Here is a 13,814-nt window from a genome sequence, read left to right as displayed (position 1 = left end):
TTTCACTTTTGTGACTGCCTGTAGTTTTTGTGCTGTACTTATGCGTGCAGACACATGTTAGGAAGGTGAGGAACAGGCATGCTGACACATGAAACACATAAAAACAACGCTATCCTATACAGTTCTCTAATGTTCCAAGTTTTCAGGCTGGCTCAAATTTTGTCAGGAAATACCATTCATGTCTCTGCCATCTCTGAGAAGACTGACACTGAAATAAAACCCAGATGCACATGTTCAGTGACCTGTAAGGCCTCAGCATTTTGTGTAACTTTAATGTTTCAGGTCTTAAAACCTTCTCCATCTTCCACCCCCAAAGATACAGGAAAGGCCTGGCAGGGAGTGAAACACTCATCAATTTCTCTGTTAGGATTACAGTGCTCTTTCCAGTTGCATGTAGAACTGGAGGTCAGAGAAGAAGTTAAAAAAAAGAAAGGACAGCAAAAATGGTGAGATAGGTTAATTCATTTCAACATCTTCAGCAACACAGGTGCCAGTTGCTCTTTCAGCTGCGGATCAATTTGAATGTTGCTCAGTTCTTTGATACTGAGGATCATCTCATGGGCTTGGAAGAAAAGCTCCTTCCCCACAGCATCCTCCACCCGCCTGCGCCACTCCATCAGCCTAGGTCTGTCTTCAAAGATGTCACAACCAACTCCAACAGGCTGCAGAAAGGGGGAGAGAGCAACAGTGAAGCACTGGGCAGCCACTTTTCCACCAAGACAACAGGCACCAAAAGTGTACTTGCAGGTACAGGTGGAGGAAAAAAAAATGAAGAAAAGCTTATAGATGAGCACTAGGAAGGAGGAAAATCTCCTCTGGTTGGGTGTATCTAGCTGGGGGACTCAGAAGCTAGCCTGTATTTTAAAGGACATTTACAAGTCAGTTCCTGAGTGCTGGAACAGCTGTTATGAGCAGCAGAGATGACTACCACTTATTGTGAGTGGGTTTCCACTACAGCATTGAAGATGTGGTGGGCTGACAGTTCCAGGGACAAAACGCTAAGCATTTAACTGAACTGATGTCTTAGTTGACACCATCTACCCCTCTTCTACTTTCTGTCTGTGCCACTCTCTGGAGCACAATGCTGTAGAGAAGCAGAACTGCTATTTTTCAGTCTCTGGGATACAGAACTGGGAGAAAGAATCACTTTTGGGCTGCAGGATCCAGGCCCTGACAGTCTGGCAGAGAACAACCAGTTTGTAACAGACTTAATTTGATGATTGCCTCTGAGATTCAATATTGCATCCTCCAAACATGGCATGAAGAAGAACATCTGAAGAAGAATATATGGAAATATTTTTATCATAGAATAATAATTTTCTTATTTCATCAGACCTACCTGCTATTGCTTCTCACTTCTATATATAACCTCCTTCTCTGGAGGTTAAAAACTAAATCACAATAAAGTATGAGGGAGAATAAGTATTGTTAGAGAAGAGAAACAAGAGATCTGTTGCAGCCAGTCTTTTTACTTTTTAACTGGTTTTCTGAACACACTCCCATACTGTCCTCATTGTCTTAGGCCAGTTCTGTTGAGATATGCCCTCGCTCCTCTTTCTTGTGAAGTGTTACCAGATGCTGCACCCCTCCCTGCCCAGCAGCATCTGTTTTCCCTTGTGCTGAGACTTTCTTACCACACTCAAGCACTCACTTGCATCAGCTCCACAACAGCCACAAGATCTGCCAGAGAGATCTCGCTCCCAATGATAAAAGCCTTGTCCTGCAGAAATCTCTCCTCAAATTGCTTCAGTGAAGTGGACAGCCCATCCATAACCTCCTGAAGCTTCTCAGAGGGCAGTGGCTGCCCTGTGAAGAGGGGAATTAACACCTGGGGAGAGAAGGGACTTAAAGAGTACAGCTGGCCATCTTCTTATGGATCTGGTGGTAATCATTTAAGTTATACCCCATAAACTACTCATGATTGTCAGTGATCCTGCAGCAAAGCCACAGGAGGGGATGATGCTATTGCTTCACGGATTGCTGCAGTTCCAAGCAGCTCATGGACAGAGAGCACACACACAGTCCTAAGCAGCTGATCTGCTGTGACAGTAACCTCCAGCTAACGGGCAGAGATGCACAGAATGAAATCAAGGATCCAGCTCGTTTTGTGCCTGGCAGTTGTGCCCTCCCACTCCACCTTGGTGGGTTACAAAAGAAAAACAGGCAACAGTTCTAGGGAAGACAAATCTCTGGCAGTCACCCCTGCTATGCCCTCCATTTCAACAGCCTGCCAAGACAGGTCAGCAGGCTGCCTGCCCACCAGCCACCCCTGCTACCTACCCTGCTGTCTAACTGGGTGCTGGAGGCAGGCAGCTGCCTGTCCTGCAGGGTGATGGGAAGGAGGGCATGGTGGTGGCTGTGTCAGGGAGCGTAGGAGGGACTCTAATGCATCAACACTGGCTGGAGAGGCAGGAAATGGCTTCCTCTGTGTGACAGCAGCCGGCGAGGCTGGGAATGGGTAAACATCATTCTCATACCAGCCTTTCTGTGGCCTCCCAAGCATCATTCTTTAAACCACTAGAAATTTTTCCAGAGCAATCATATAAGTGCGGTCCTTGTCTCCACAGACTTGCTGGCACAGGATGCAGTTGCCTTTCCATGATTTTTCACCGTTCACAGAGGTGTACACACAGAGGAGCGCACAGTGTTTCACAACTATGCTGCCTCCCCCTACCACAGCTAAAGAACTACAGTTTCTTTAGAGAAGCAAAATTAAAGACACAAATTTCCATTGGTGGGAGTAGACTGAATTTCTACTTACTGCTAGTGTATTCAACAATTCAAGTTAGGATTGCTTAATCCAAGCCAGGATTTTTGTCAAATACATGTGGAATCTATTCCATCAGAGAATTCATGGCCAGTTCTCTTCCTAAGTGGTTTCAATTATGCAACATGGGATCTCTGGGTATAATCACTTGAAACAGCATCTTCTTTTTCTGCATCTCAGGGCAGTCTATCTTCTCCCATGTCTCTAGCTAACATGCCTTCTGTCACATGGTGGCTTTATACGTTTTCCTATTTTCAATTATTCTGAGGACCTTTTCTTTATCTGGGTTATCTAATCAGCAGCAGCAATTAGCTGGATTTCTTTCCCTTGGAGCATTGCAATAACAGCCTGCAGAGACTGGAAGAAACTGCTTCTTGTATGAATCTGACTCATGTGAATTGCTTCTTTGTGCTCTCTAGCCAAAAATTCAAAATGTCGATAAATCAAAAAGCTAAATGAGTCCTGATATGCTTTGTTAGGCACAAACAAGGGCAAACTTTACACAGAAAGAGTGAAGTTCTTACCCGTTTACTGGCAACCCTGATTTCATCTGAAAATCCATACCACAGCTGTACTTGCAGGGCTGTTATTGGCACCTGGGTCTCTCCAAGGGTAGTTGCATTAACTCTGGTGAGTTGGCTGGAAATACATGTCCAGCAAAACCATTTGATACTAAATGATTTTCTGCCTCAGGGTGATTATGTTAACTTCGCATAAATGTGAATTGGTCTGATCACACTGAATAAAGAAATTCTGCCATTGGCTCTGTGTTGCTATTTAGTCTATCCCTGAGCCCATTCCAGAGAAGTACCTAAGGGTGCTGGAGGCAGAAGGCTTCTTCTGGATTTCCACCCTGTTGGGGCTGCAGGACTTGATGTATGAAGAATGCAATCCCTTCTGCTTCCAGCAACAAAGCGCATGCTTGCCAAAGAAGCAAAACTTCTGCCTGTGTGCACACTTTGCACAGCTGTGCAGTCAGGGGTAGGCCCTTGGAGGAAATTTCCATTCTGTTACATATTATTTCACAAATTCAGGCAATGGAAGTCTGTTGGGCTCTGAGACCTTCTGCACCAGAACTACTTTAAGGAAAAAAACAAAATGACCAAAGCCGCTTTTGCCAGATCCTGACATTGAGCAATTAGAAACAGCTACCTCTCTGACAGCTCCTCTCAGCTAGGAATGGACCAGGTTTGTTATTTCAGCAAGAAAAACTCTCTCCAAATTGGGGCTGTTCAAATGCCCAGTATTCTGTCAGGAAAACATCACTTTACTCGCATTTTAATATTGTCTCCTTACCTTGATCCACATGGTCTTAGGAGCATTAGCCCGGATGTTAGCATGATGCCATGAGAGGTATTCGTCTACCTGGGCCCGTTTTTCTATGTCTGATGGGTACCAGTGGTCGGGAGTGTTGTACTTTCGACTCAGATACAGCAGAATGGCAGTGCTGCTCAGACATTAACAAGCGACAAGAAAGGGGTCAGGGAGTTATGGTGCAGAATACTTTTGCCTAAGCTCCCTCTCCTGCCCCTTCTGAACTTGCTGCTTCCCCTAAAAAGCATTCAGATCAGGATTTCCGATGGAGTCTAGGGTCCATATACAGGCATCTAATTCATGTTGACATCAAAGATGGCACTTAATCACCTTAGTTCCCATGAAAACTTTAACCTGCTGGAAAATCACAGCACTATTCTATGGTACAGAGTGCTGCTGGACAGTACTGGGGTAAACAAACAGTAAGCCTCCAGAATCACCTATCAGCAATGTTAACCCCACCTGTTCCTTGACAGTTCTGACCCATCTCTCTGACACCTGCACATGTTTATGAACTTGTGTACTAAATAAAACCCTCTCATGGGTTATGTTGCCTTTTCATCAGATCTGTCTCTAGCCTGCAGCTTCCATTCAGGTGAGTGCAAGTCCCAGCAAGGAGAGCCTACAGAATCTTTTTATGTTTGTCCAGATGTTGATACTTTCACTATTTGGCAGGAGAAGTCAGATGGAAAAAGATCTTAGTCATCTGCAACCATATGTAGACTGTTACTACAAAAAGAGATGCCACAGAAAATCCTGTGCTGACAAACAGAAGGAAACGCAGACCCTCCTACTATGCTGATACTACTATAGTTCGATTATTTCAGCATGATGACAAATTAATCAGCCTCCAAATTAATCTTATAATGTAAAACCTAAATTTTATCTCTGTAGATGTTCACTTGGCCTTTATGACTAATTCAGGTAAACAGAATTTTTTCCTAGGGCAAAAGGGATTGTTTTTCCTAGAGTAAAAGGGATTTTTATAAGCTTTAAACATTTCCCAGAAATGTTTATAACCCCATTTTGAGGTAAGTGTGATCAGGGTAAGATCAAGAAGTTAAGTCAGCTGATTTGTTTACATTCTGCAAGATAATTCAAACAGAAAATGGAAACAGAGCAAATGAGGTTATACTATTAAAAATAACCAACATGTTCATAAATTCTGTGATCCTTAATCATTCAACAGGAATGACAGCTCCTAAATGCTGCACAGATTACTGGTACCCGAGGAAGTCTAAGGACTGAGTTCTTACCATTCTGCTAGGGTGAAGTCTCCATCCTTTAGTGCTGGCACTTTCTTCAAGAGGCTGACTTTGCCAGCTCCTTCACTATTTGATGGCCCTAAGAACACAGACAAGTCAGAGGTTAGAAGTCTATCTACCAGTGAATGATAAATTAAATACCTGTAGCCAACTGGACAATCAGTGAACTGTGTTAGGTTTTCCCTATATGGCCATCTTTCACAATTAAAAGGTAATGAAATTGAAGAGTCAGTGTAAAAGCTATCCGTAGAGGGCAGTCAGCTCAGGCTGGGCACATGGCCTGGAGCAGTGCACATTTCTGTACAGGAATTCTGTTGCTTGACTCAGGTATCAGTAATACTTGCAAAACTTACTGAAAAAAAATCACTCCCTGAAAGGCATTTAGATACCACAATGAAGGTGCTGGTATTGAAAACACTATTGCAGATAACCAGGAACAGCTGACTTGAGTTGAGAACAGCACGTCCCATGGCTTTAGAGACAGGGGGGAAAAAGACAGAAGGTAGGATGAAGACAAGTGAGTACCTAAAATATACTTAGTATTTGCCAAGGAAGCAGGGGCTGGAAAAGTTGAGTTTGCATGCAGAGCATTCTAACGAGGGCAGATGATCGCTACTCCCGCTCCTGTTCCCACAGGCAACACCAAAACAAAGCAATTTTCCTGCAGTTTGTAAATGTGGCTGACTAGCTAGGATGGTGTCATGATGGAAAGCAACTGAAAAGCCTTGTGCCCGCAGAGATCATTGCAGTGGTTAATTAATCAAAGAGAACCCGCCTGGTTTATAGACACACAGAGCAAAATTTTCTTCCTGTTTGTTTGTCTCTGAAGAGCTGAGGGAATCGAGCATTTACAAAGAAAGTAAATGCTGTCAACAGAGCTGATCCTTCAGCAGATATGCAGCTGAGGATGTTTCCAGAGTTTTTGCTGGGATGGGAAAAACATGAATGTCAGCAATACAACAGTAGGGTCATGAAATAATTCTCTCTGTCACACTGGACATTTGCCAGGGAAGCTCAAACACTTCAACCCTGCATTACTCCTGGCTCTGTCTGTTAACCTACCTCTGTCAGGAAAATGCAGGAGGAAGACACCATCCCATACGAGTTTAAACTCCACAGTCCCTTGGAGTTTGGAGGCATTAACAGCTAACTATCTAATCAGGTTTTCAGTTTCCTGCTGCAGGCACCAGACTTGCCAGTCAGCAGTTACATGCCAGGGAATTGTACAAAAGTCCAGGAAGACCTATGAAACAAAAGGTGTGAGGGGGTTGTCTGCTTAACTGAAGTGCTCTCTAGAAGGAGACATGACGTTTAGGGTGCAAATCCTGATCAAATCAGCATCAAAATCACGATCAAATCAGCATCAGGTCTTGAACAAAAATCCCTTTGTTCAAAAAAAGTAAGGGCTGTTAACTAACAGTGATCTGCATCCCCAAGTACTAATTGCCCCCATTCAGGAGGCAGTGTCAGTGTCTGCATTGCTGGACAGCAGAGAATAGTCTCCAGGAATTAAAACCAGCCTTTGGACTATCAAGTTTACTTGCAGTTGGCTCTGGAAAGGGGTGGGAGAAAGGAAGGTTACTGCATTACAAATGACAGACTAGTTTCCCAATATTGAATTCAGATAATGAGACAAATCAAACAGAGCAAACATTACCACCCTGTTCTCCTTTCTAGCTGACTAGCGTCTAATTTGTTTCTTCTTTGAGAAGTGCTTTTTAAAATTCAGGTGTAAGTAGCTTCATCAGAGACTAAGGTTCACATCCAGCTGCTGTCTGAAGGGATTCAAAGCCATGTCTCCCATTTCACTGGGAGATGTCTCTGGCTACCTGTGGTGACGGTGACCTCCAGCTTAGCTGAGTAAGAGGTTCCACACGCACAGCAGAACCAGGCAGCATTGTCAGGAGAGGCAGGAAAAAGAGCTTCTTAAGAATAAGAGCCAAACAGGAAGTGCAAGTTAAGCCTAATAATTGAGAAACTTGAATATAAAAAAAATAAATCCCTGAATATCAAGCCAGCAGGCAAAGTACAAAGTACCTTACGCCCATGATTTATATCATAAAAACAGTGAGGCAAATTTGTGTAAATCTACTGTCATGCCAGGAGTTGCTCTGGGAAGGTGCTTGGTTCTGGTGTGCTTTTAGAAGGGCTCCAAAGGCCAATGGTCATCACACACCCAGCTCTGGTGAGGTCTGTAGAGCTCAGATAGTCCTTGGAAAAATGCAGCAGAAAGTTGCAAGTCTTACAACTAATACTAATAGTTACAACTAATAAGCAGTCAATTCTCAGGACCTAGCTGTCTAGTTGTTCTGCTGTCTGTGTTTATTATCCAAGGTAGCGGGAAACTGAGAAACAACGGTATGAGAAGTAAGCAGCGGGTGAAGGCAGCCTGAATCAGATTTCAGCCTGCTTTCATCATGCAGCAGTCCTAGCAGGAATACTGAGCATATTTGTCCCTTGATGGGGCTAACCTGTCATTACAGCAGGTTGGACAGTAGGTCAGTGCCTGTTACACAGGCTGCACTGCAGCCCAGAGATGGCACCTTATTTGCTTTGGCTCATACAGAGTCTTTGTGTACAGACATAAACGACCTGTGCCGAGACTCGGCCCCTGAGCTGCAAACTGATAAAAGCCTATGAATGCAAGTATGAACACTAACGCCAGGTTGCTTCATTGGGACCAATCGCTTATTGTATTAAAATAGAGACCGGTATTTGCATTTGCTGCTTAGCAGAGTTTAAGCTTGTGCCCCTCTTCCAGCAAGCAGAGCCAGCATTTTTGTTTAGTGGTATTAGGTGGCCCATCTTTATAATTCTTGTGACGCTGACTTGACTTACCGTGCTGTTTAACATCAGTCGCATCTGGCATAATTAGTTATGTCCTCCAAGGATACATATATACACACGCTGCGCATATTGCTGAGCTTTGAGGAGTAACTTTAAAAGGCAGAGCACACACTGTCAAAAAGCAAGACAGGCTGCACACGGGAGGAATTCTTAAGCGTAAGTCATAGTGCAGGGAAGGAGATTTACTGGTGGGTAAAAGAGCAGCAGACAAGATTTTACAGAAGTAGAAAGGGGAAAAAAAAAATCAGTCTATTTGCCAGTCACGTCCTTGCCTAATCATCTCCTCAGCCAAGGATTTCCAAGCACTGTGCTCTGCCTGAGGCCAAAAAGTAACAATTTACAATATGTAAATGGGCAATAGTCATCTTACACAGTTGGACAAGTCTGAACAGCTGAGTGTTTCTGCTCAGTACACCATTCCCAGAGCACTCCTCGGCTGTCACTGTGACTAATTTTCTAGAAACGGCTGGAGGAACATTCCTTGGGGATCCACAAAAATAGATGCAGCACAGCTATGAGACTGCTCTGGGAATAAGAGCTGCATGGTCAAACCCTTGTACTCGGGCCCCTCGGCAGAACACGCACTTCAAAGCGCCCAGGTTACCCGAGGAGCCGGCGCTCCCAGGCGCTGGGAGCGGATTCACTCCCGTGTGGAGCTCAGGGCGGCTCCGCCTGTTCCACCCCGCCAGGCAGGACGGGGCCCCGTCCTGAGCGGCCACCGGGGTGAGGCCACAGGTAAACCTGCTCCGAGCGCCGCATCCCTCATGAACGGGGATCTCCCGCTTCCGCCACCTCCAGCCTTTTGCCACCTCCCCGCGTTCGAGCGTTTCCTCCTCCGGCTGAGCCCCAGACCCCTGGCGTGGGCCGACGGGCGCTGGCTCGGCGCGGGGGGACCGAAGGGACGGTCCGAACTGAGCCTCCCCGCGGGAACTGCCCAGCCCGGCTCCCCCGCTCCTCAGGTCCCGGAGCGGCCGCAGCCGGGGCGGCGGGTGCCGTTCGGGGCCGAGCCGTGGGAGGGGGCGGCCCGGCAAAGGACGCGCCTCTGCTCCCCTCTCGGGGAGGCGAAGGGGTTCCCCTGGGGGCCGTCAGAGCGACCCCCCCGCGGGCTGCGCCACCCGGGGCCGGAGCGACGGGTCCTTCTGCCTAAAGGTCGCGGCCGGGGCCCGGCGCGGCGCCCGGCCCTGACAGCGCCCGGGGGCTCAGCCCAGCCCACGCCCCCCCCCCGGGGATGCCGTTACAGCCCCGGAGCGCGGCCTGTCCCCCCCGCGCCCGCGGGGCCGCCGCCAGGCACCCGGCACCGCCCGGGAACCGACCCGGTCTGACGGGGCGGACGCCCGGGGTAGGGTGACCACCCCCCCCCCCCCCAATCACCCCCCTCTCCCCTCACCTGCGCGGGGCTGCTCCGCGCCGCTCCCCGCCGCCGGCTTCTTCCCCAGCACCGAGTCTGCCAAGAGCCAAGAGAAGGGCGCTGAGCCCGCCGCCCCCGCCGGGCTGCGGCCCGCCCCGGCCCCGCCGCCCGCCGCCCGCCACCGCCTGCGGGGCAGCTGGGCCGGGGCGGGAGGCGGCCGTGCCCGTCCCACCTTTGAAGAGCTCCACGTGCTTGAACTCGAAGGGGATGTTGTTGCTGCGGGCGAAGATGTAGATGGAGCGGCAGGGCTGCGAGAGCAGGTCCAGGTACAGCTCCAGCCCCATCCTGCCGCCGCCCGGCCCGGCCCGGCCCGCCCGCGGGGAGGCTGCCCGGCTCTGCCGCGGCCGCCCGGAGCCGCCCCGCACGGGCAGGCGGGGGCCGAGCCCGGCGCGGGCGGGACGAGCCCTCCCCCGGGCGGCGGCGCCGAGGGGAGACGGCGGCGGCCTGGCCGGGTGCGGGGGGCAGAAGTCTGCCGCGCCTCGGGGCAGCAGGCTCCTGCGGGGGGAGGCCGGGAGGAGGCCGGGGCAGCCTTCCCGGCCGGAGCCGGGGGGCACAGGGTTCCCTGTCCCACGGCGTTGGGCAGCACTGGCCACGCTGGGGCTGGCACTGTGCCTGCAGGCCAGCCTCAGGAGGAGAAGGTAACTAGGACTAATGGTAAGTTACCAACCTCCAAAGAGAGGTGGGCACTAAGCCCCGAGGGAGCAGGGGCTGTGGCTCCCCTCCGCAGCTTTGGGTGATGCCGCAGGGGGGGAGCCCGCCCTCACCCGCAGCATCCCCCCATGGCTCTCACGAGGTAAATGCTTATTTTCATCATGTGACCCTGCAAGGATGTGTCACGGTGCAAACGGGGCCCTTGCACGACATCCTCTAAACCGACGTTAATCTCGCACCACTAGATCTCAGTATGGTTTTCAGTTCAGAAGATAACTCTTTGGTTGCATAGTCTCTGCCCCGGGCTGTGAGGTGACGCCTGAAGGGCAGTGAAGCGTGGAGGACTTCTCTGCGGGCGTTACCTCTGCGCACTCACAGTGAAGTGACTGTCCTCTCTCCCTGATGTATTTGTCACTTCAGATTTCCACACAAGCGGAGGAGAACTACAGAAGCTCAGAGTGAATTCAAGCCCGCAGTGTTTCACAGCTGTGTGACTCGGGGAAGGTGACGTGCTGGTTGAGCACAGGGACTTCTGGGACTCTGGAGGATGGAACAGCTGAACAGCAAAGTCACCCCCAGTCAAACCCACCTCGGCTCAGCTGACACCTTCTTATCAGTGCTGTGCCAGAGAGCTTGTATGTCATGCACAGATCCTTGGAAAGAGCCACAGGAGCCTCAGCGAGGGGGAGCTGGAGAATCAGTTGCTCTTGTGTAAAGGATCATTATAAAGAGTCTGAAAAGGCTTGGATACTGATCCGGGAGCTGATTGACTGGATAAATTACAAACTGGAACACTTTCAGGTGTTCCCTTTATAGCACTACAGACTTCAGCTCAGAACTCCTTAGGAACGGGCCTTACTCTTAGGCTGTTCAGTCTGCCAGAGTCCGGTGAACAAGCTGCGTCTCAGTCTGAAGTATCAAATCCGCTTCACCACGCACATATTTTCAGAGTCATAGTGCAGGTTTTTAACTCCATGATAAGGGTTTTTCAGTTTCTTGGCCAGAATAGGGAGAGGGGCTGTCTACACCCTGCAGTTCCCCTGCAGTACAGTTACCCTCTAGGGCACCTGCACGCAGCCCCAACACACCGGAGGTGAAGGCTCATAGAATATTGTGGCAGGTGCTTCAGGTCATGTCAAACTCCTTCAGTGCAAAGAAATCTTGAATGTTAAGGGAGTAGGGGAAGGGAGCGTGAATGTGGCTCTGCACAAGCAATAGTCTGAGAAGGCTCAGTGCCTCAAAATGGTTGCATATCCCTACTCTGAAGATACCACCGAGAGGAGTTTGCTGATCTCAGTAGTGGATACCAAGATTAGCAGTGTGGGTTCGCTTTGTTCATTTATTTATGGTTCAATTGATCCATTAGTCCTGTCTGGACTTCAAAGATCTTTTCTTGCGCCTCCTGGAAATGTTCCTCCCCGAAGTTTTTCTTCAGTTTGCTCACTGCACTGCACTACCCACGCAACCAAAGAGATATTTTCATCTGGTTGTGTTATATGGCATTTGATTGCATTATTCCTGGCTCTAGGATAGTGCTTCTAATACTTTCATTTGGCTCCATCACCTCAAAGGCCTTTTTTCCTCCCTGTATTTTCTCTATCAGCTTTTTGGAAACAGGAACAACACAAAAAATGCAGTAAGTTTTGCAGTTTATTTGTGAATCATTTAGAAAGGGGCTCAGGGTGTGTATCTGTTTGTTAAACATTCCTCCCCATTTTGTGTATTCCAGCTTCATTTTATGCTAGAAATCACCAGATCTCACCTATTTCCAAATGGCCCCTGGCAAGAATCAAGGAAATTGAATCAGAACAGCACATTAAACTGTCACTGGAGGTGTGACCCCTCTCCATATTCAGGTGAAAGGGGAGTGGACACTGAACAGACTTTGCACTGAGGCAGGCAAAACTCTTGCACAACCTGTTGGGTTTTGGCAGGCAGCTCTTGGGGCTTTCAATCTACGAGCTGGAACCAGCCAAGATCAAATGACACAAATGAACAAAATAGGGGAGGTGGAGGGAATATCAAAAGGCAAAGTACAAGGATGAGATGCCTTATCTCCATGGTTTAGAGTGAAAAAAACAAGCAAGGCAGATTTATCTGTTGTACAACTCTGTTGCCATCCCAGGAGTTACTCTGGGGAGGTGCTTTGTCCTGCATGCATCGAAGGGCCCAAAATGCCACTGGTCACTGCACATGGCTTCACTGGGAGAGTGAACCTACAGGTCAGATGGGCTTAGAGCAGACAGAGAAGACTATGGGGAAAACAATTTAAAATTTCTTGGCACCACAACCATGCTGGAGTGAGGCAAGTGTGTTTATCCTTTGTGACACTGGCAGCAGAGAAGCACCAGACAACGAGCTCTGAACATATTTCCAACTTGTTTTTGAAGGTAGCCATCCTTCCAAGAACACACAATAGGTGACATATAAGGAACTTGTGCCTTACTCAAAAATTGGCTCAAAACTCTTACATGGAGCTCTTGTGCTGCAAGTGTCATAAATAAGAAATAAAAAAAAGACACTTTATTTGCTTTGTCTCATGCAATGGTTTTGCGTGCACAGCAGCCCCATCTAGAGATTCTGCAGGGAGATGTGTATCAAGAAAGGCTCTGCTACCAAGCCCAGCTTGAGGTCTGTCAAAATGAGCACTCTGTAGATGAGGCTTTTGGTTTTGGTTATTCCTCTGCTCTGCCTGTACTTGAACAGAAGCTGTGTGAGGCATTTATTGTGCTGGTAGGAAGTTTGCTCTCTACAAGAAAGGGAAAAGTTAGAGGTCAGGAATCTGGAAGTCAGGCAAAATACAAACATGCTAACAGGAGAGAGTGCAGTGAGGTTGGGCAGCTTTGGTGAGGTAGCAGAGGACAGCTTTTATTCCAGCAGTGCACAGAAGCCCAGCTGATGGCTGTGGTAAGTTGCAGGTTATAGAGGAAAGGAAGTGGTTAGCAGTACAATGTAAACAAGCCATTTTCTTTAGGCTTAGCACTGCAGGCAAGCTGCTACAGCAGAGCAGCAGTGCAGCACCTACAGGGTTTACTGCACCAACATTGCAAGCGCTTTCAAGGTGAGAAGAAAGCTGCTGTCACCGACTTTCTGACTGGAGTGCAATAGGCTCTCCTCAACAAACTTGCCAATAAAAAAAGTCAGGTAAGATGACAAATATCCCTGCCTGTGTCAGCACTGAAAGAGTTTTGGGGCAAATCTGCTTTTTCACTGCTGACATTGAGGTTTTCCTATAGGTTGGAAGAATTAAAAGTAAAAGGGACCAGCATGCTTGGCTGCTTTAGCTCAGCCCACAGGGGGGTGTGTTGCAAGCTGTGGTTTATGGTGCTCTTTTGAACTACAGGGCAGTTTTACTCAGGAAGCAGATGCGGAAGAGGCAGCTGGATCATTCCCCAAAATGAGTAGGTCTAGCTGAAAGGATGTATGAGACTGGTTTGAGCAGCTACTTTCACCTTTTCTCAGAACTGTAATAACTTGACTTATATTAAGATGACTGACATCTTGCACCCAGTGTACTATGCAGCCATCTCTGTGGATGGTGTAAGCATCTGGCAGAGACAAA

General features: G+C 48.3%; 1 protein-coding gene across 3 annotated transcripts; it reads right to left on the bottom strand.

Moving 5' to 3' along the window:
• Positions 1 to 233: 233 nt before the first annotated feature.
• LOC141967500 (glutathione S-transferase theta-1) lies at positions 234 to 9,972 on the bottom strand. Of its 3 annotated transcripts, XM_074921351.1 has the most exons (6): positions 9,774 to 9,972; positions 9,581 to 9,637; positions 5,338 to 5,425; positions 4,064 to 4,214; positions 1,652 to 1,828; positions 234 to 662 (listed from the first exon to the last, which is right to left on the bottom strand). In XM_074921351.1, the coding sequence occupies exons 1-6, from the start codon at positions 9,883 to 9,885 to the stop codon at positions 462 to 464; spliced, it is 786 nt and encodes a 261-aa protein (XP_074777452.1). In that variant the 5' UTR covers positions 9,886 to 9,972; the 3' UTR covers positions 234 to 461. The 3 variants fall into 3 exon arrangements, with proteins under 3 accessions (XP_074777452.1, XP_074777454.1, XP_074777453.1); XM_074921353.1 differs by lacking the exon at positions 1,652 to 1,828; XM_074921352.1 differs by lacking the exon at positions 9,581 to 9,637.
• Between the last annotated feature and the right edge of the window lie 3,842 nt (positions 9,973 to 13,814).

Source organism: Athene noctua, chromosome 17 (assembly GCF_965140245.1).
Source record: "Athene noctua chromosome 17, bAthNoc1.hap1.1, whole genome shotgun sequence".
In the NCBI taxonomy this organism is placed as follows: Eukaryota; Metazoa; Chordata; class Aves; order Strigiformes; family Strigidae; genus Athene; species Athene noctua.
Note: the sequence above shows the minus strand (reverse complement) of the source record. Positions and strands in the feature narration are given on the sequence as shown.